A 23,935-nucleotide genomic window follows, 5' to 3' on the forward strand; every position below is an offset into this window, starting at 1 on the left:
AAATGGTTAATAATTAACTTTTTTTATAAAATAAAAAAAAACGTTATCAATAACCATAAACAATACATAATACAAAAATAAATAAAAATGAATCTTTATAATATTAAATTATTAAATTATGAATAAATATTCATAATAATAATAATAGTTTTTTCATTTAATATACATTGAATATTAAGATATAATACTAAAGTATTGATATTTTAAAAGTAATTACGAATTTACATTTTTAATAAAAAATTTAAATAATAATACAATTATAAGTAAAATTGAATATTGAATATTGAATGGTATTAAAATAATATTAAATTATTTATAGATATCAATAATAACAAATAAGCGTAATATATTTTTTTAAAATACATTAAAGGATGAAATAGTTCTCTAATAAAATTATTAAACCTCATAGAGCCACGAATGGCTTTTATTTCTTATAAACAAGCGCGGACGTCATCAAAACATCCACAGCGCCTCCGCCAATCAGCGGGCGGGAGGAGGCGGGACTTCCGCGTTTGTGGGCGGATCCGGGTGGGTGTTGATTTGTCAGGAATAAAGCGAAGATCAACATTATAGCATTGTGACTTTTGTGTCTGAATAATCCTCTAAATAGCTCGTTACGCTCGCGGTGAAGCTGCAGTCATGCCGGGAATCGATAAATTACCGATAGAGGAAACTCTGGAGGACAGTCCGCAGGTAAACCAGCAGCGTTTAGCCAGCAAGCTAACGTAAATAAATAAATAAACATTGATCATAATAAACAAACATCTGCGGCTCTCGCTTCTCACGCTCTTAAGAAGAGCTGACAATGAATTTGTCCGTGTTTTTGTTCATCCTGACGGTTTGATCTAGCGTTTCACGTTTGATTTAGAGCTCTTTAGCTTTTAATGGGTGTTGGTGGATTGGATTTGCCAGTGGTCACTTATTAAAATACAGATGAATCTGAAATCATGTCACATCATAAATATACAAGTGAACTACAGCTGAAGTCAAAGTATAGCTTTCCTAACATGATCAATGCTGTAATTAGAGATCAGATGGAAAGTCATTAATCAGACTGAGTGGACATGTTCACATTTATATTGAGATTCTGCATCACTCTAATGTGAAAAACTGTTTTGAAATGCCACACCAGAGCTTTAGAAATAGACCCTGAGGTCTTGTTTTACATTGCATCCCCTTTTTGTTACTAAAAAACACATTTTATGATTGTAATAACATGTTGGAGTCATGTGTGAACAGTGCTGGTTCTCATATTCCTGGTGTTTTTTTTTTCAGACTCGCTCTCTGCTAGGTGTGTTTGAGGAGGATACAGCAGCCATATCCAGTTATTTCAGTCAGCTCTTCAAAGCCATGCAGAGAATCTACGACGCCCAGGTTAGAACATGATATATGCTCAATAGTACCATTATAATAGGGATTGTAACGTTAGTCTTAATGGATGAATCACACACAACTTGTCAAGAGCTTGCCATGATTATATTGCACACTAAAACCAAAATATAGACAACAATATTTACAATAATAATATTTATATATGAGGAATAACAATAGTATTATATATTGTTATAATTAAATTATTATTATATTTATTCACTTTATTATTGCCAATAATAGCCATATTAATAATAATGTAATAAAAATATTCATTATATGAGATATAATAACACTGTTGTAATTTTATTATCAATTAGAATATCAGTATATAATGTCAGATAATAAGAATAATAAGTATTCATTATATTACATTGAATATTGAGATGTATTACTAATATACATAATACAGTAATAAATAAACATGAATATTCACCATGTTAAATAATAATAAAATATAAAATAATGAATACATGTTCTTAATAATAATTAAGCTTAATTTTTATTGAATATACATTGAATATTTTCGATGAGGAAAATTAAATTTTTAGGACCATGATTTATTTATTTTTATTTATTTATTGTATATGTATATATATATATACACACACACACATATATATTTCAAAATATAATGTTAGATATTATTATTATTATTATTATTAACAATAATAATATATGGTTGTTGTTAGTAATATTTAAAATAATAATAAATATTAATATATAAGGAATTACAATAGTACTATATATTGTTGTAATTAATTTATTATTATTAATTTTGTTATTGCCAATAATAGCAATTAACATTTTTTATAAAAATTGATTAATAATTATGACAAAAATAATACATAATACAATAATAAATACAAATTAATATTAAATAGCATTAAATTATGAATAAATATTCATAATAACAAATGAGCTTCATTTTGTAATGAATATTTAATATAATAATAAATATTCATATATGAGGAATAACAATAGTATTATATATTGTTATAATTACATTATTATTCAATTTATTATTGCCAATAATAGCAATATTAATAATAATGTAATAAAAATCATTATATGAGATATAATAACACTGTTGTATATTATTGATATTATTCTAAAATTATTATAAATTAGAATATCAGTATATAATATCATATAAGAATAATAAATATTTCATTATATTACATTAAATATTGAGATGTAATACTGTTATAAATGACTGATATTTCAAAATTGTTAATTATGAATTTACATTTTTTATAAAATAAAAATATGAATAATAATAATAATACATAATACAATAATAAATAAATAAATGTGAATATTTACCAAATTAAATATTAAAATATTAAATTATGAATAAATATTCGTAATTATAATTAGGCTTCATTTTAATTGAATATACATTGAATATTGAGATATAATACAACTGTAAATTATTGATATTTTAAAATGGTTATGAATTAACATTTTTTTTATAAGCTAAAAAAATATTATTAATAATAAATATTACGGTATATCACTAATATTCATCATATTAAATAATATTAAAATAATTTTAAATTATGAGTAAATATTCATAATAAATAAGCTTCATTTTTTATTAAATTTACATTCAATATTTAGATATACTACTATAAATTTTAGATGTTTTAATGGTTCATTTTGAATTATCTTTTTTTAATAAAAGTAAATTATTAATAATAATAAATAATACAATAATAAATTAATAAATATTCATATTCATCATATTAAATAACATTAAAATATTAAATTATGAGTAAATATTCATAATAAGCTTAATTTTTTATTACATATACATTCAATATTGAGATATAATACTACTAAAATCATTGATATTTTTTAAAATAGTTAATTATGAATTAATACTTTTATAAAATGAAATAAAACATTAATAATAATAATAATAAATATTACATAATGCAACAATACATAAATAAAATCAATATACATAATATTAAATAATATTAAAATAATGTAAAATGATGAGTAAATCTTTAAAATAATAAATAACCTTAATTTTTAATAAATATACATTGAATATTGAGATATAATACAACTATAAATTATTATTTAAAAAAAAACGTTTTATGAATTAACTTTTTTTTCTAAAATAAAAAAAATATAAATAAATACATTTTAAATAAAATAAATATTTCATAATACAGTAATACAATCAATATACAATTATGAATAAATATTAATAATAATAAACAAGCTTCATTTTTTTGTGTGCATAATATACTTTTTTTCTGACTTTGGGGTAAAATATGATTTAAAAATTTTTTTTACAAGACTCGTGTACTTTTCCTTTCAGAATGAACTGAGTGCTGCCACACATCTGACGTCTAAATTACTGAAAGACTATGAAAAACAGGTGATTTCTGCCTAATATCTTCACTTTATGCATAATATCTCATCTTTCTCAAGTTCTCTGTCCGTTCCTTTTTATAGTTCAATCTCTTTCTCTGTTTGCTCCAGCGTTTTCCTTTGGGCGGCGATGATGAGGTCATGAGCTCCACTTTGCAGCAGTTTGCCAAAGTCATTGACGAGGTCAGAGCATAATGACGCCGTCACTCACTAATGAAGCTCCTGTGTCAATGTGTGCATTCAGATTTCACTCACTCCTGATTCTGTGTGTTTTCTTTCAGCTCAGCTCGTGTCACGCCGTTCTCTCCACTCAACTCGCAGATGCCATGATGTTCCCCATCACACAGTTTCAGGAGAGAGACCTGAGAGGTAGGGAGACAGCAGTGCATTATGGGAAAGACTTTTCTAGAATACTTCATTCGGATTGGTCTCCTACTCTGTTGTCAAATTTTTTTTTTTTATAATGATTCTAAACTGCTTAATTGATTTCTATACCAAAATTAATTTTTTTTTTTTTTTTTTCTTTTTTTTTTTTGGGCCTTTTGTATTTTTTTTTATGTCTATATAGTTGTATTAACTCAATTTTAGTTTAATTTACTCTTTCTTTAATGTGTTATTTCAGTTTATATCTCTCATTGTTCTCAAATAATGTACCTATATATTAATATTTCACGACCATTTAGTTATTTATTTGTTAAGCAGCTATGCAATACAATGTTATTTTGGAATCATTGAGATACTATTATAGTTTTATTAATATAACGTTAATAATAGTTTTATTGTTTTTTTTTTGTTTTTTTGCTTTTTTAGTAGTTTTTTTAATCACGTTTTTAAATATATATATTTTTAACGATTTTTAAAATATATTTTATTTCAGTTAATGTCTCATGCTTTTCAAATAAAAAGCAATTTACCAATATATTAATGTTTCATGCCCATTTAATAATTTATTTGTATACATATTTTGATACTTTACTATATACTTTTTTTATAATAAAATGTATGAATATTTAGAATTTTATTTTATTTTCCATTTAAATTTTAATTATATATTTATTTATTTGTGTATATACCATTTTTATCAAATAAAAAAATATATTAATAAATGAATGAAAAATTAATGTTCCTGTTATATTTTTTATAATTATACATTGAATATTGAGATATAATTCTACTATAAATTATTTATATTTTAAAATTTCCATTTTTATCAAATAAATTAAAATGAATAATAATAAATAAAACTAAATATTAATTAATATTACATAATGATAAAATAATATTAAATTATGAATAAATATTCAAAATAATAAATAAGCTTTTCTTAAATTGTATTAAATATAGATTGCATATTGAGACATAATACTACTATTGAGACCTATAATACTACTAAAATTATGGATATTTTAAAATTGTTCATTGTTCATAAAAATTATAAAAAAGGAACATCTGTAATATTAAATAATAAAATATTAAGTTATGAATAAATATTCATAATAATAGGCTTAATTTCTAATACATATACATTGAATAATGAGATATAATACTACTGTAAATTATTGATATTTTAAGTTAATTATGAATTACCATTTTTTATGAATAATAATAATAAACGAATGAATTAAAAATGAATATTTGTAATTAAATACTAATATTAAATTATGAATAAATATTCATAACAATATCATGTTGAAGCTTATAATTTTTATATTTACTAAACATTGAATATTTAGATAATACTACTATAAATTATTGATATTTTAAATTATATATATATATCATTTATTAAATTATTTTTGATACTTTGCTACTTTGCATTTTGATATTGCATTTTGATAGTTTATTTTTTTAGTTGCAATTTTTTTTTTTGAATTTCAGATTTATTTTAGTTTAACTATAATAACCCTAATAACCACTTATTACATTATCTTTTACATAACACATTTATTTTCCTCCTCTAACTGTCTCTAGAATTGGTCATCCTGAAGGAAGTGTTTCAGTTAGCAAGTGATGGTAAGCACTTAGTTTTTATCCATCTAATTGCTGCAGCATGATAATATAATTTTGCTTCATTATGTACATATTTGATTTCAGATCACGACACAGCCATCAACAGATACAGTCGCCTGTCTAAACGAAAGGAGAATGAGAAGGTGTGGCATTTTGACATTTAACAGCTGGTTGGTTTACATGCCACTCCGCACGTCCTCATACTGACACGGAAAGAGTGTAATCTGTGTGTTTTGTGTGTAAAAGTCCTCATTTAATAAAACACACACTGAGAGTTGGCCTGAACACCGATAGATGAGCATCTGTTCCTCTGAGACTCTGGCAGGTACCCGTGTCCTTGTCTAGGACAAGAAAAGAAGAACATATTAGACAAATAACTCACTATTCAGTTTAATACAGTAGATAAAAGTCAAAGTCAAGATGAGATTTTTTTACTTTTTACTTTTCATTTGGCAGTATTGGCTTTACTCACAGTGTATAAAGATACTTTTAACCATCAAATCAGTTCCCAATTGTTCATGCCCTGCCCTACATTTAACTGCTGTCATGCATGCAATCACTGCAGGTGAAGAATGAAGTGATGGAGGACGTCTACACGTCCAGGAAAAAGCAGCACGAGACCATAATGCACTACTTTGCGTCGCTCAACATGCTGCAGTACAAAAAGAAGATTGCGCTGTTGGAGCCGCTATTGGGATACATGCAGGCGCAGGTGTTTATACAGCTTTGAACATGAACTATAGGCCTCATTATCCATTTTTGAACCCCATCTGATAATAGAGTGGTTTATAATTCAATATTGTTTGCGTATTATCAGATCAGTTTTTTCAAACTGGGATCCGAGAATCTGACGCAGCAGTGGGAGGAGTTTCTCACCAACATCGGAACCAGCGTGCAGAAGTAAGTGTGAACTAGTGCTGTTACTCTTTATTATTAAAAAATAGATTATATTTTATAAATATTTGTATTGCACAAAAAATATTAAATTAAAAAGTGCATAGATGTACTGTTTTTTTTACATTTTAAAATTAACAAATTATTACATGGGTATAAAACATTAATATATAGGTAAATTACTTTTTATTTTAAAAGCATGAGACATTAACTTAAAATATGTAAAAAAATAAATAAAAAAAACCCCTAATTTTAATTTAGTTTAACTTGATGTACTGCAATAACTAAAACTTAATTAATAAAATTATACAGACATATAAAAACTACTAAAATGCCCCCAAAACAATAAAACTGTAAAAAACTTTAAGTAAAATTAAAATAGAATCATTTTTCGTCTTCAGTGTCATGATCCTTCAGAAATCATTCTAATATGCTGATTTGCTGCTCAAGAAAAACTTTAAACAACATTTATTTGAAATTAGAAATCTTCTGTAATATTATTATTATTGGCAGTAAAGACATTTATAATATTACAGAAGATTTCTATTACAAATAAATGTTGTTTAAAGTATTTCTTGAGCTGCAAATCAGCATATTAGAATGATTTCTAAAGGATCATGTGACACTGAAGACTGAAGAGTATTGATGCTGATAATTCAGCTTTGATCACAGGAATAAATTATATTTTAACATATATTCCTATTTCAAATTGTAATAATATTTCACAATATTACTTTTTTTGTTGTATTTTTAATCAAATAAATGCAGCCTTGAGGAGCAGAAGAGACTTCTGACCTTCAAAGAGTAGCTTATCTTATATTTCATACAACATGTAAAGTATTGCAAACTATGTTTAACTTTATCTTTTGAGTGCTGCTGTTAATACAATATTCTTTGCATGATATTTGCATTAAAACACATTTCAGTTTTCAGTTGTTAAAATGTCAACCTGGACCACAAAACCAGTCATAAGGGTCTTTTTTTTTCAATTAAGATTTAAACATAATCTAAAAGCAGAATAAATAGGTTTTTCATTGATGTATGGTTTGTTAGGATAGGAAAATATTTGGCCGAGATACAACTATGAGTGTGTTAAAAATCTAAATACTGAGAAAAATCGCCTTTAAAGTTGTCCAAATGAAGTTCTTAGCAATGCATATTACTAATCAAAAATTAGGTTTTAAAATATATATAGTAGTATATGTACAAAATATCTTCATGGAACATGATCTTTACTTATTATCCTAATGATTTTAGGCATAAAAGAAAAATTGTTCATTTTGACCCATTCAATGCATTGTTGGCTATTGCTACAAATATACCCTTGCTACTTAAGGCTGGTTTTGTGGTCCAGGATCACAAATGTGGTTTGTTTGCATGGTTTCTATTGCAAATAAGAACAAAAAGTTAATCGTTTGTTATTATTTGGTGAGTTTCACTTCCTTCTCTTTGTGCTCATAGTGTTCGGAGAGAAATGGACAGCGATGCTGAAGCGACAGAACAGACGATTCAAGACCTGAAAGTGGCCAGTGACCCGCTCTACATGCCTGACCCAGACCCCAACAAGATCCCTGTGAACCGCAACCTGACCCGCAAGGCCGGCTACCTCAACATTCGCAAGTAGGACAACATCAGCCACAGAGTCAACATTTCTGTGCTTGCATTCATCTGCATTGCTAATGATCTGATGCCTCTCTTCCACAGTAAAACGGGTCTGGTGTCATCTACGTGGGAGCGTCAGTATTTCTTCTCGCAGGGAGGAAACCTCATGAGCCAGGCACGTGGAGATGTAGCCGGAGGTCTCGTTATGGACATCGATAACTGCTCCGTCATGGCGGTGGACTGTGAGGACCGACGCTTCTGCTTTCAGATCACAGCGTTTGATGGAAAGAAGTAAGACAGTTCTTACTAAAGTCTTGTTTGCAAATGCTTTTGACTTAAAGGAATAGTTTTAAAATGTAAATTTTAAAATAAAAATGTGCTGTTCACCTTCAGGCCACCCAAGATATAAAGGAGTTTCTTTCTTCATCAGATTTGGAGAAATATAGCATTGCATCACTTGTTCACCAATTGATGTGAATGGGTGCCGTCAGAATCAGAGTCCAAACATCTGATAAAAACATCACAATAATCCACACCACTCCAGTCCGTCAGTTAACATCTTGAGAAGACAAAAGTTGTGTGTTTGTATCAAAACAAATCCATCATTAAGGTGTTTCCGGGTAGGAGTCCATAGTCCATAATAACACTTCCTCCAGTAAAAAATTCCATCTCCTGTTGTCTCGCACATCAAAATCCACACAAATACAACTGTTTTAGCTTGTGAATAGTGCTTGATCTGTGCAGATTTGCCTCTTGATTCAGTCGAGACGACTTTTATTATGGATTATGAACTCATATTTTAGACAGAAGCGACTGTTTGAAGTTAAAAATGTCTTAATGATAGATTTGTTTCTTACAAACACGCAGCTTTTGGCTTCTCAAGATGCTAACTGATGGACTGGAGTGGTGTGGATTACTTGTGGAGTATTGTGATGTTTTTATCAGCTGTTTGGACTCTCATTCTGACGGCACCCATTCACATCCATTGGTGAGCAAGCGATGTAATGCTACATTTCTCCAAATCTGATGAAGAAACAAACTCATTTACATCTTGGATGGCCTGAGAGTAAGGTTGGAAAACCTAAAATCCCCAAAATGGTCTGGTTACTTTTCCTGTTCTTCTGGTATTAGTGTAGTAATAAGAAATGTAAACACGGTAGTGTTAAAGTGCTGCCAGTGAATTCCCAAGTGCTGATCCAGATTAAACTTAATTGAATATCTGTCAGGCGGGTAAACGTCTGTCTTATCCTTTCTCAGTGCATAAGCCAGATATTGAGTCATTCTGATTCACTGCTTTCACTGAATGGCTGTTTCTTTGTGTTTTGCAGGGCAGTCATATTACAGGCGGAGAGCAGGAAAGACTGTGAGGAGGTGAAGAGATCCTAAGAGTTTGATTTAAATTCATCCACTTGGAGATCCATCTCCATGGATACAGTTGAAGTCAAAAGTTTACATGCACCTTGCAGAATCTGCAAAATGTGAATTATTTTAGCAAAATAAGAGGGATCATACAAAATGCATGTATTTTTTTATTTAGTACTGAGCTGAATAAGATATTTCACATAAAAGACGTTTACATATCATCCACAAAAGAAAATAATAGTTGAATTTATAAAAATGGCCCTGTTCAAAAGTTTACATCACTTTCTTAATACTGTGTTGTTACCTGAATGATCCACAGCTGTGTTTTTGTTTTGTTTAGTGATAGTTGTTCATGAGTCCCTTGTTTGTTCTGAACAGTTAAAATGCCATTTGAACCTTCTGTAATAGTTGCATATGAGTCCCTCAGTTGTCCTCAGTGTGAAAAGATGGAGCTCAAAATAATATGTGACCCTGGACCACAAAACCAGTCTTAAGTCGCTGGGGTATATTTGTAGCAATAGCCAAAAATACATTGCATGGGTCAAAATTTTTGATTTTTCTTTTATGCCAAAAATCATTAAGAAATTAAGTAAAGTTCATGTTCCATGAAGATTTTTTGTAAAATTCCTACTGTAAACATATCAAAATGTAATTTTTGATTTGTAATATGCATTGTTAAGAACCTAATTTGGACAACTTTAAAGGTGATTTTCTCAGTATTTTGATTTTTTTGCATCCTCAGATTTCTGATTTTCAAATAGATGTATCTCAGCCAAATATTGTCCTGTCCTAACACACCATACATCAAAAGAAAGCTTATTTATTGAGCTTTCGTATGATGTATAAATCTCAGTTTTGTCAAATTTAACCTTATGACTGGTTTTGTGGTCCAGGGTCACATATAGTCATTGTTGGAAAAGGTTCAAATACACAAAAATGCTTAAAAACAAAAAATTTGGACCTGAAGGATTTTTCTGAAGAGCAGCAGGCAGTTTAACTGTTCATGAACAACTATCACTAAACAAAAAAACACAGCTGTGGATCATTCAGGTAACAACACAGTGTTAAGAATCAAGCGTATGTACATTTTTGAACAGAGTCGTTTTTATAAATTCAACTATTATTTGCTCTTGTGGACTATATGTTAACATTTTTTATGTGAAATATCTTATTCAGGTCAGTACTAAATACAAAATAACATGCACTTTATATGATCCCTCTTATTTTGTTAAAATAATTACCATTTTGCAGATTCTGCCAGGTGAATGTAAACTTTTGTCTTCAACTGTATTATGGACAACATGCATATTTGGGTCAATTTCACAAAGAATAAAATGCAAAATATGTTTTTGATGGCTTCATCACATTTACCAATTTAATTAGATTTCACATGGTTTGTCTTTTATTTTAGTGGATTGCGACAATAAACAACATCTCTAAGAGGATATACCTCAGTGAAAACCCAGAGGTGAGTGTGGGATTCAGATTTACTCTTACAATCATGCATGAAAACCTAACACAAACATATTAAAATAACTTTAATGCGATTTAAAGTCAGTTCAATCTATGCTAATGTTTCTCATGTTGGCAGGAAATCGCAGCGAGAGTGAATCAGTCAGCTCTGGAGGCTGTAACACCTTCACCATCTTTCCAACAGCGGCACGAGAGTTTCAGACCGAGCACGTGAGTGTCAGCACAACATCACCTTAATAAACAGAAATAAAAATCAGCTGAAAATGTGCTCAGGTCATCCAAGATATAGATGAGTTTGTTTCTTCTTAAGATTTGGAGAAATGTAACATTAGATGGATCCTCTGCAGTGAATGGGTGCCGTCAGAATGGGATCCAGAACAGCTGATAAAAACATCACAATAAACCACAAGTAATCCACACCACTCCAGTCCAAAAAAATTTGTGTTTGTAAAAAAACAAATCACTTTTTGACTGGAGAAAGCGTTATTATGGATTATAGAAGCAAAGGTTTAAATTAAAAACTTCTTAATGATGGATTTGTTTCTTATAAACACACATCTTTTGGCTTCTCAAGATGTTAACTGATGGACTGGAGTGGTGAGGATTACTTGTGGATTATTGTGATGTTTTATCAGCTGTTTGGACTCTCCTTCTGATGGTACCCATTCCATCATCAGAGTTTACTTTCTCAATGCATTTGTGTTTTTTTGCCCCTGAAGGCAAGGTCGACCCAAAACGGCTCGTTCAGGCAGTCAATGCTCTGTGGGCTCTGAGTCTCCGGCACTGTCGTCTCTGTCTCTGGATTCGCTGGTGGCTCCGGACACGCCCATTCAGTTTGACATCATCTCACCAGTCAGCGAAGAGCACATAAGTCAGGCTAAAAGCGGCGCACAGGGAAGGTCTGCACTTGAATCCCTGGCTTATGTTTATGAATGCTTCAAAATTTGTTATTATTGTTATTAGGATTTATTATTAAACACTAGTTTGTTTGTTTTTTTTCATTTGCTGAAAGAAGGACCAACCCATTCGGTGAATCTGGAGGGTCAAAATCTGAAGAAAGTGAAGGTACTTTGATTAAAGAATATGTATACACTACAGTTTAAAAATTTTGAATTTTTGTTTAGAAAAAAATGTATACTTTTATTCATTAAGGTTGCATTAAATTAACCAAAGTGACAGTAAAGACATTTATTATGTTACAAAATACTCAGTTTCAAATAAATGAAATGCCTTCTATTAATCTTTGAATCCTGAAAAATAAAACACATCACGGTTTCCGTAAAAATGTGAAGCAGCGCAACTGTTTTCAACATTGATAATAATCAGAAATGTTTCTTGAGCAGCAAATCAGCATATTCGAATGATTTCTGAAGGATCATGTGACATTGAAGACTGGAGTAATGATGCTGAAAATTCAGCTTTGAATCACAGGAATAAATTACATCTTAAAGTATATTCACTTAGAAAACAGCTATTTTAAATAGTAATAATATTTCACAATTTTACAGCTTTTACTGTATTTTTAAAAAAAATAAATTCAGCCTTGGTGAGCAGAAAACACTTCTTTCAAATAAGATTAAAAAGTTTAAATATATATAATTAGAACATGAGTTTAAAAATTGTTAATGTTTATTTTTTTTTTTTAATAATAGATATTAAATGTATGATTGTGTTATTCCTTTAATAGCTTAGATTGCACATGAAGTGCAATTTGCAAAGCATTCAATTTACATAATGTCATATATTTTCTGGTGAATATTTTAGGACATAATGTAGGCCAGGGCTTGATTTATATTCATCTTTATTACATTGTGATAATGATTTTTCATCTGGTCACATTAGCAGAATGATGGAGAAAATGTACAACTACCTTGACCTCTCAGTAAGAAGGAAAAAAAAGCTGAGAAAGTTATTGCATGTTGATCCAAGATTATAAAAACAGTTTTTGATGTGTGCACAATATTTACTTTGATTAAGAAGATACATTTCTCCATTTTGATTTCACATTGTTTTGAAGTCAGACCAAATTTCTTGTGTCGTTTCAGACTCGATTCTGCACCAGCTCTTCATTGTTCGGTTCTTGGGCTCCATGGAGGTGAAGGCCACAGAGAGCACTGACGTCATCTATGAAACCATGAGGCAGATCCTGGCAGCACGAGCCATTCACAACATCTTCAGAATGACCGAGTCTCATCTGCTCGTCACGTGTGAATGCCTCAAGTGAGTTACAGCGTTTGTTTGTCTCACAGCTGTGCTGAACTGATCATGTCATTGCCAAAAGTATTGGGACACCCCCTTCTAACGAACAGGTTTGACTACTTTAACCATTTCCATGAGTACAAATCTTAATATTTAAGCATATAATGACATTCCCTGACTTCTCATTTTATTGCACCGTTTTGGACAGGACCCTTTTCTATTCTAACATGACAATGTCTCTGTGTATAAGGCAAGGTGCAATAAGAAATGATTGATTCAGTCAGTGTGGAAGAACTTGGCTGGTCTGCAGAAAAGTCCTAATCCCAGCTGACTTTAAATGCAGACCTTAAGCCAAAAACTCATCACTAAACACAAATGACTTGTACATACAATATATGGACAAAAGTATTAGTACGCCCCTTTCTTGAGAAAAGATAAAGGCTCTGTGGCAATAAAGATGGAAACAAAATTTATGTTTAAAAATTGTATTTCTAACTCTATTGCAACAGTCTTGGAAGTGTCTAAAACGACTGTACCCACATGTACAAGTCACTGGTGTTTGGTGACGAGTTATTGGCTCAAGGTCTGCATTTAAAGTCACACCAGAAGTGTTCAACTGGGATTAGGATTTTTCAATAATTTCTTATTGAACCTTGCCTTATACACAGATGTATTGTCATGTTAGAATAGAAAAGGGTCCTGTCCAAACTGTTGCTATAAAATCAGAAGCACACAATTCCCTAAAATACCATTGTATGCTTAAACATTAAGATTTGTACTCATGGAAATGACTGAAGTAGTCAAACCGGTTCATTAGAAGGAAATCACCAATACTTTTGGCAATATAGTGCATGTCAACATTACTTTGGGGTCGTGATTTGAACAAACACCAAACCAAAATATTGAAATTTGGTGCAAAACCACCTATATGGTCGCAGGGAGTTTTTGCATGAACAAATGTCACTTAAAAAAAAATTTAAAAAGATTTTGGTCTAGTTTTATGTCTCTTAAAATATTCTGTTTTTTTATTATATTTTTTTTATTTCTAGGCTTATTGACCCACAGACACAAGTCACAAGACTACGGGTAGGTCCTTAACCAGTTATTAAGCAGTTTATTTTTTTTATGTTGATTTTTCGGTCAAAGGATGTTCATTTATTCAGTGTTTACTGCTCATATTGTGTGTCCAGACTGAATCCAGTGCTGTTTTAACGTCAGTATTTATTGTTTTGTCCCTCAGTTTCCTCTCTCCAGTGTTGTGCTGTGTGCGTCACATCAAGAGAACAAGCGCTTGTTTGGTTTTGTGCTGAAGACGGCAGGAGGACGAGTGGACGGACGGGCCGTTACAGTCTGCTATGTCTTTGAGTCAAACAATGATGGAGAGAAGGTACAAACACCTTGATCACCTTGATATGTGACTCTGGACCACAAAACCATACAGGTCATATGGGTCAATTTTTTGAAATTGAGATTTATTCATCATCTGTGAGCTGAATACATGAGCTTTCCATTGATGTATGATAAGACAATATTTGGCCGAAATACAACTATTTGAAAATCTACAATCTGAGGGTGCAAAAAAATTTAAATGTTGAGAAAATCACCTTTAAAATTGTCTAAATGAAGTTCTTAGCAATGCATATTACTAATCAAAAATTAGGTTTTGATATATGTGACCCTGGACCACAAAACCAGTTTTAAGTCGCTGGGGTATGTTTGTAGCAATAGCCAAAAATACATAGTATGGGTCAAAATGATTGATTTTTCTTTTATGCCAAAAATCATTAGGGAATTAAGTAAAGTTCATGTTCCATGAAGATGTTTTGTAAAATTCCTACTATAAATATATCAAAATGTCATTTTTGATTTGTAATGTGCATTGCTAAGAACTTAATTTGGAGAACTTAAAAGATGATTTTTTCAGTATTTTGATTTTTTTGTACCCTCAGATTCTAGATTTTCAAATAGATGTATCTCGGCCAAATATTGTCCTATCCTAACAAACCATATATCAATAGAAAGCTTATTTATTGAGCTTTCATATGATGTATACATCTCAGTTTTGAAAAAAATAACCTTATGACTGGTTTTGTGGTCCAGGGTCACATATTTACTGTATAAAATGTCCAAAATATCTTGATGGAACATGATAGTTAATATCCTAATGAGTTTTGGCATAAAAGAAAAATCATTTTGACCTGTACAATGTATTTTTGGCTGTTGCTACAATTATACCTGCGCTATATGTATGTTGCATTATAATTTATTTATTGACATTATGCATATACAATTATACATTCTAATATTAATAATTGAACATTACATTATTCTAAAATATTACTATAATATATATAATATTATTAATTGACATATTAAGTTATTTACACACACACTCACATATAAATAATATAAATATTTTTTAATTTAGTTGCTTATATCTTTATTTATGTATATAATATCTGTATATTATTTATTTATTGTCTTTTATAAAAAATATATATAATTATAAAATTATAAATAATAATATAATATCTTTATTATATTTTATAATTTTTTTTTACTTTAATAAAGACATTTACATACACCTGATTTAAAAAAAAATGGTTATTTTTGAGGGGTTTTTTTTAAGCTCATGTTGGTGATTTTAATACTCTTGAATATTAGATCTGTGACAGTGTAGGACTGGCCAAGCAGATTGCCCTCCACTCTGAGATGGTGAGAAAACTCTTTTATTTCATTTATTTCATGCATGTCGGGTCAAATAAAATTGATAATGCTTATGATATTTGGTATTTTTTCCTGATAGGACCGCAAAGCCACACAGAAACAGAGAGAGCTGGACAAAGCCAAGGAGAAACAACAAGAAGAACTTCATAAACAAAAACAGATAGAGAAGGTAAGATAAAAATCTGGGGTCTGTACAATTTTTAAGGGGAGACACTGCAGGCAAAAACGCTGCTTTTTTAATGCACCTGTCAAGTTTCATAAAGTGTTTTTTCAGACTAGTGGAAAGAAAGCACCCAAAGGACACTGTTAAGTGTTTCTTTTATAACACTTTATCTATTTGTGTCAATAGATTTAAATTACAATCCATAATTTTAAAGGCAGTTTTTTCTCCTACACTGAGCCATAAATCTCCACTTCAGTAGCACTTACACACACCAAACTTTACATTTTTATTCCTGTCTATATTCTGGAGGTTTTTACAGAGCTATTTGTTCATATATAATTTACTTGATTTTATACAACATTTCATTCCCCCCAAATATTGTTAAAAATACATGTTTTCTGTCTGTTTTTTTCTGAATTATGGAGTGACAATATGGGATACCCAAAATCCCCTCTGTAAAAAAAATGACTCTAATATGTCAAAAAAAATTTAACAAGAATTTTGAAACTGACTTCATCCATTGTTTATATTTTTGTATTAAAAATGTATGCAAATTGGTGCATATTTCATTAAATAATGTCTCATTTGCATATTTAAACTTAAGATTTTAGAAAACGTCTCATACAAAAAAGTTTGCAGTTATCAATGTAATCAATTAACTGGGTAAGTAAGGTGATAAGTATTAGTTAATTTTTTAAAAATGTACCCTATTCACCTGCAGTGTCTCACCTTAAATGTTTTTGAAAGTCTCTCAAGGCTGCATTTATATGATTAAAATAAAAAAAAGAGTCAAATTGTGAAATATTATTACAATTTAAAATAACTGTGTTCTATGTGGATATTTGTTCAAAAGTATTTTTTTTTTTCTGTGATCAAAGCTAAATTGTCGTCAGTTCTGAACTTCCTTCAGAAAGCATTCTAATACGCTGCTCAAGAAATATTTTTTGATTATTACTGTGATATACATTTTTTCAGGATTCTTTGATAAATAGAAAGTACAAAAAACAGCATTTATTCGAAATAGATTTTTTGTAACATTATAAAAGTCTTTACTGTCACTTTTAATTATTAAAGTATTAATTTCTTTATTTAAAAAAGTAAACTGTGTTCTCCAAACCTGCAGGATCTCGAAGAACAAAGTCGTTTGATAGCCGCCTCTAATCGACCCAACCAACCAGCTGCTGACGGACAGTTCTTGGTCCTTAGCAACAGCCAATCAGAAGACAGCGACGCAGGAGAGGAGGGGCAGAAAAAGGGCGAATCAGAGGCCTGATGAAAACCACTATGTGCTTGGATTCGACGAATATCACTTCCTGTTCTTCAAGGCTTCTCCAGAGTGACCTGCAGAAACAAAGTAATATGTGACTGCAAAATATAAATGATGAAAAAAACACATGTAGGACACTTTGGAGAAAACCTGTCAAAAGTTGTTATTTGTAAGAATCCTGTATTTTTTACCATATCCGTTATTGAACTGCATTTGCTTTTAGAGGGTTTTATATATGTATGTGTGTGTAAATGACAAACTAAACCTGAAGAGACGTAAGGTGATGTTTGGTTGGTTTATTTCGATGGAGTTGCACGTGTGAATAACAGATTTAATACTGTATGTTGGGCTTCGTTTTCCGTTCTCACTGATCACGTTTTAAGGCTGCATGTGTTTTCGTTCATATCACATCAATGGTGACAGAATTTTACAAAACGTGTCAAGAATGTGATGTATTATAGTGATTAAAATAATCATAATTGTCCTAAAACAGGCAAAAGTAATTCTTTCTGAAATATGAGCCATTCTTGATTAGTTCTGTGAGGTTCATCCCTACTGCATTTCAAAATGATTTCATAAGGTTATATTTTGTCTTTGTAATTAATACAGAACTTCATGTTTTTCATCTACAAACACATTTGATTCATAATTCAAAGACGGTTATGTAATCGTTCATTGTTTCTATCTTAGCACTAAGAAAAAATAATCTAATATTTGCTTTAAAATCATGTGTCATCTGTATTTTTTTTGTTTAAAATCATGTGATCAAATGCCTTTAAGCTTGGGATGCGCTTTAATTTTTTAGTTCTTATTTGTATGAGATATTTCAAAGCCTGCATTGCACATAATGGCCCAAAATACTGAAATGCTTCAGCTTGTGGATGAAAGACACAGGTGATGGAATTACAAACTGAAATATTCATTTTTGCTTTTCTCCAAAAACCTGAAATGGTGGAAGTTTTTGCAGAATTAAATACTGTGTCATTCATTGATTTGGTTTATTTGCGTAAAGTAATGAACTCACTTTCTGTTCCATCATCATCTGCTATTAAGTTCTAAGTATTTGCAGCATTTCATTTGTAAATGATTATTTCTAACCTTTATATTGAAGTATTTTGTGTCTAAATGTCTTTTTACAAAATCAGTTCATGGATTTATGGGGTACAATTATGATTGGTATTAAAAAACTGTTTTAAAACAGCTGATCTTGTGACAGAATGAACATACGCTAAAATGTCTTATTTTTTTCCATTACTCTGGTTTAGAATTTTATAAAGGGATGTTTTCTTTTATCCAACATTGCTACATTGAATAGAATATAAAAAAAAATGTAAAAATAATAAATAAATAAATATATATATATATACATATAAGAAATAATAATTACAATATATATTTATAAAACTACACTAACAAAATGAAAATGAAACTGGGTTATATGTAATCTATATATGTTTAGATTTTTAAAGAATTTAAAGAAAAAAAATAAATTACAAACATTTATTATAAAGTTTTTTAATACAAACTTGTATTATTTGTCATCCAATATATATATATATATATATATAGAGAGAGAGAGAGAGAGAGAGAGAGAGGAGAACTTCTTTTTGTTTTATAAAATTTTTAATGCCACTAAACGTACTATTAATTAAAAATAATACAATGATTTTAAAAATTAAAATACATAAATATATTACTACACATCAAACTTAATGTGATGTTCAAAAGCAGATTTTTAAGGGATGTTACTGGCATGGTTTTGGAAAATTTAGCAATGGGGCTTAAGATATTAATTTATTTACTTAAGTATTTGTTAAGGTGTCAAGAGGTCACATGTTTCTGAATCATCTAAGAATAAATATTATCTAATAAACATTTTGTTTTTGAAAACAACCTCAGTATGACTTCCATTAAACTCTCCAAACTTGTGCAACTGGATTAGCTCTGCAAAATAAAGCGTAAATTGCTTGCATTGTGAGTGAAGTGATTTGATATTCATTTCTAATTGGTCTTCATTCGGTTTGCATTTAAACAAGTCTAATTGGTAATTTCTTTGCAAAACAATGCATCCGCAGGGGCCGCGCTTGTGTCCTCGGCGCTCTCCGAGAGGCCAAGACAAATAAACAAGCAAGTCGTTTATTAAAAGCAGCCAAGCAACCAAAAGAGATCAATTCGCCACTGAATGGGACAATTATTACATGCTGCTTCCAGCAAATTGCCAAGCGGCTATTGTGCTTTTGTGATCCGGAGCATCTTTCTCCATGCATGGCAAGAGAGAATGGGAATATTCAGCAGGATTAGTTTAAACAGCATTAGGCTTCATTATTATTTGCTAGAAAATAAGGTAAATAAGATTAGGCACTAGTTGACTGCTTTCTCATAATGCAGGAGATGCGGCACAAGGAAATGAGGAGAAGATAAATCCCGGCAATGGGGCCTAATTTTCTACCTGGTGGGTAAAAAGAATAGCACATCAGCCAGGTTTTGTCCCATTCAATAGCAGCTTTAAGGGATTCTGTGTCTCTAGAAGATAACAGGTTGCTGCTTCAAGTTGGAACGCCTCATTTGGACCCTGAATTACCTGCAGTCCAGGGGCCCCATGCGGAGGTCCGGCGATTCACATGTAAAACATTGAGTTTAGGGCTTTAATGAGTGACGTTTGGGGGAGTGTGGAGCTATAAAGACGAACCTCCAGCTTTCAGATCACTCCAGTGGATCTCCAGATGGCTTCTCTCACAGTCAGCGCTCATCAAAACGGCCCGATGCCCAGACAGTCCGCCTTCACCATCGACAGCATCCTGGGACTCGACAGACCGGATCAGAGAACCGCCCTGTCAGCACCTTACCGACCGTGGACAGGTAAAATAACAGGCTCTATATGCACAGATATATTTTGAATATGTATTTTAATATATTTTAAACTCGAAATGGACAAAATGTATCAGGAAAATTGTTTAGCATATCTCTCTAAGCTTATGGGTGTGCGCGGCTTCCGGTGTCGGTTATTTTATATAACTTTATCTGTACCAAAACAGTCCGTTATGCTGCTTGATTTTGCAAACTGCTATTTGCTATCACATTTTTTTACTATTTATTATCAGAATCATTAACACACTGGGTTGTAGCGCAGATTTTTTACCGTTTAAAACTTGCTATTTTTTTATTATTATTTTAAAATATAACTTCAAGTCAATATAATTTCAAGTCATCTATTTTCCTAGTGTAAACTTTAACTTTCGACCTGTTCGAACTGATTCGCTTTTAAATAAATGGCACTTTCCAGCGATAGTTTATGTTTCCTATATACTTTCAAATAAATCCTGCTTAATTTTTATTTATATTTTGAAATAAAATTATAAACATAAAAATACATTTCATGTTTAGGAGTAAAACGGTGAGGTAGGAACAACAATTTCATTTAGGCTAATATTTTTAATAAATATAATAATTCATATTAGGAGCAACAATACATTGAAAACACTATGTATAGGCTAATAATAAAAAAATAAATACTGAAACGATTCTCTTGAGCGACCCGTTTGAACAAACGAGTCACTTAAATGAATCGCATTTTCAAAACAAAGATTATTAGAGTATGTTTTGCAAGAAAATACTAAGTTACTTAAGTCTTTCCTTTCCACTTCAAAATGTCACTTTTTATTCAGTGTGTTTTTATTTTAATGCTTGTGGGAATAATTTCGATCAATGATTGAACCGATATTGAACCGATTCTCTTGAGCGACTCTTTCAAACAATCCGATTCACGTAAATGAATCGCTATTCCCAGTGATAGTGCCCAGGACCTGACGGAGTTTTAGTGAACCGGTTCTCTAGAACCACCCGTTCGAACAAACCGATTCACTTAAATGAATCGCATTTTCAAAACAAAGATTATTAGAGTGTGTTTTGCAAGAAAATAAGCTACTACTTCAGTCATTCCTTTTCACTTCAAAATTTCACGTTTTATTCAGTGTGTTACTTGCCTTTTTTTTTTTTTTTTTGCTTGTGGGAATAATTTCGAGCTATGAATGAACCGATACTGAACCGATTCCCTGGAGCGACCCGTTCGAACAAACTGATTCTTCTTTCCAGCGATAGTGCGCACGAACAAATGGAGATTATTTCATGACAAAATGTCTTTTATTTATTTCAGACGTTAAACCAGCATGTCAGAACCGTCGTGTGGTCGCAGACAGTGATGCTTCAGTGGATGTGAGGGTGAACGAAGACGGTAAATCTTACAGTAAATCACCAGCAGACTCTTACAGGAGAACATTGAACTGGTACATTGGGCGCAGACCGCGAACGGCTTTCTCTAGCGTTCAGGTAAATATTCACCTGTTTATCTCATTTACTTAACCATAACATTTATTTTAAATTAAAGGTGTTATGTTTCCTTTAAAGGTTTAATTTAATTTCCTTTAAATTTTCCCTAAATCGGTGGGTTTCTAATTTATTCAAAATAAAAGTCTTATATAAGTCTTATAGAAATATAATTTTTGTAACCTGTTACACTGAAATCATACAATACATTGAAAGCTGTTTCAGCCATTGACTATTTGTGATTTCTATGGCTATAATAACTAAAGAGTAAACTGTGTTTTCATATGTAATTTTGTTATTAACTGTAATTGTTTTTTTCTATGCCCAGATCAAAATATTGGAGAGTGTGTTTCAAGTGAACTCATACCCGGGCATCGATATACGTGAAGAACTTGCTAAGAAACTGCATTTAGATGAGGACAGAATTCAGGTAAAGACTGATATATATATATCTATATATTGATTTTTGATAACCAATATTATTTATTTAATATAGTATTATATGTTATGGAATATGTGGATGAGTACAAGTAGGCCTACATAATACTAAACTGGAAGATGTGGATGATCATATGACTAATATGTTTATGTTTGTCTCTTAGATTTGGTTCCAGAACAGAAGAGCGAAGCTGAAGCGTTCACACAGAGAATCTCAGTTTCTCATGGTGAAAAATGTCCTTAGTGATTTACAGACCAGCAGAGAAGAACACTGACTGTTGCAGATCCATATTTGTTTATATTATTATTATTTCTGTCTTTCTGCCTCATTCTGTGATGTTGTAATTTATTATATATGTCTTTACTGGTTATGTAATTATTAATTATCTCTCGCTATGATTTAAAAAGATTCTTATTGTTATTTCTTATTGTGTATTTTCTGAAAATTTTAAAAATAAAGTATGTACATTTAGTTCTAGTCCAGATATTTAATTCAGCCTTAATTCAGTTTTATACTTACAAGTGGAGTTAAGTTAACATTATCTTCTGCCAGCTGTTAAGCAAACACATCACCCCCACTTCCAAACTAATTAGTGCTTTACAACTAGGGTTTAGTAAACCTATTAAGTACTGATTAGGACACAAAGGGGGGGTTTCTCTGAGGGGGGTATTTCAACAGAATTACTTAGTCACAGGATTTCCAGCACTTGCACAGTTTTGCATGTTTAAAAGGATTTTTTAAAATAAATAAACAAATATTATATTATATTATATTATATTATATTATATTATATTATATTATATTATATTATATTATATTATATTATATTATATTATATTTATTATATTATATTATGTGCCTTGCCAAAAAATAAGTTGTGAATATATGCAAACACTGGGTGGCGCTATTGTTTAAAAAATGTTTTTGCTCTGAAACAATACCTTTTTTTTTCAAATTTGCTACAAAGATTTATTTTTAATACATTATTTAACAAATACACTGAAGAAAAATGGAAATGAAACTGAAATTAAACCAATTTTACTTAGAAATTGTTATTTTGAAATAGCATTTTCTTGTAAAAAGTACATAACCTTAAAAACAAACTGTCCTAAATAAATAGATAGATAAAAATAAACAAATGCATAATTTTAATCTATGTAATAATATAATGCATAATATTACAGTGGTCCAAATAAGACAAAATATTTTAAAAAGTCAAAATTTGTACTGTTTTATTATTTTTGTACACTTTAAAATTATTTTTCAAAAATAAAACAAAGATTACTTACAAGGAAATACTGTCCACATCAAAATATTAAATATTAAAAAATAGTTTTCTAGCTTTTTTCCCCAAAGTTAATATTATTAAAATTTTCTCAACATATATTTTAAAACAAAAATATTGTCCAAAATGTATTTTAAAAGTACAATTAATTTTTAAGACTAAAACTATAAGGTAGAAACAGTTTTACTTGAAATATTGGGAAAAAATCATGTTAATATTATTTAAAATATAATGATGAACCAATCAACAAAACAATAGGAATTGTTGAGATCAAGAAATAAGAAATATTTACAATTTATCCAGAATCTCAAAGCATATTTTCCAAATATTTTCCCAAAATACATTTTATTGGTCAAAATGGTTGATTTTTCTTTTATGCCAAAAATCATTAGGATAATATTAAGTTCATGTTCCATGAAGATATTTTGTAAA

General features: G+C 30.2%; 2 protein-coding genes across 3 annotated transcripts; both read left to right on the top strand.

Moving 5' to 3' along the window:
• The first annotated feature begins 523 nt into the window (after positions 1-523).
• Positions 524-18,758, top strand: appl1 (adaptor protein, phosphotyrosine interaction, PH domain and leucine zipper containing 1). 2 transcript variants are annotated; one of them, XM_073825618.1, is made up of 22 exons: positions 524-693; positions 1,276-1,374; positions 3,707-3,766; positions 3,871-3,942; positions 4,041-4,128; positions 5,731-5,772; positions 5,854-5,912; positions 6,335-6,481; positions 6,587-6,669; positions 8,125-8,283; positions 8,368-8,556; positions 9,594-9,636; positions 11,039-11,095; positions 11,219-11,310; positions 11,820-11,999; positions 12,116-12,165; positions 13,146-13,320; positions 14,349-14,385; positions 14,540-14,686; positions 15,964-16,014; positions 16,106-16,195; positions 17,313-18,758. In XM_073825618.1, the coding sequence occupies exons 1-22, from the start codon at positions 640-642 to the stop codon at positions 17,460-17,462; spliced, it is 2,124 nt and encodes a 707-aa protein (XP_073681719.1). In that variant the 5' UTR covers positions 524-639; the 3' UTR covers positions 17,463-18,758. The 2 variants fall into 2 exon arrangements, with proteins under 2 accessions (XP_073681719.1, XP_073681718.1); XM_073825617.1 differs by having other exon boundaries at positions 12,113-12,165; positions 17,313-18,757.
• Positions 18,759-19,886: 1,128 nt separating this feature from the next.
• On the top strand, positions 19,887-22,492 carry hesx1 (HESX homeobox 1). Its single transcript, XM_073826375.1, has 6 exons — positions 19,887-19,908; positions 19,984-20,063; positions 20,159-20,315; positions 21,610-21,782; positions 22,108-22,209; positions 22,382-22,492. The coding sequence occupies exons 1-6, from the start codon at positions 19,887-19,889 to the stop codon at positions 22,490-22,492; spliced, it is 645 nt and encodes a 214-aa protein (XP_073682476.1).
• The last annotated feature ends 1,443 nt before the right edge of the window (positions 22,493-23,935 follow it).

This window comes from Garra rufa, chromosome 20 (genome assembly GCF_049309525.1).
Source record: "Garra rufa chromosome 20, GarRuf1.0, whole genome shotgun sequence".
Classification (NCBI taxonomy): Eukaryota; Metazoa; Chordata; class Actinopteri; order Cypriniformes; family Cyprinidae; genus Garra; species Garra rufa.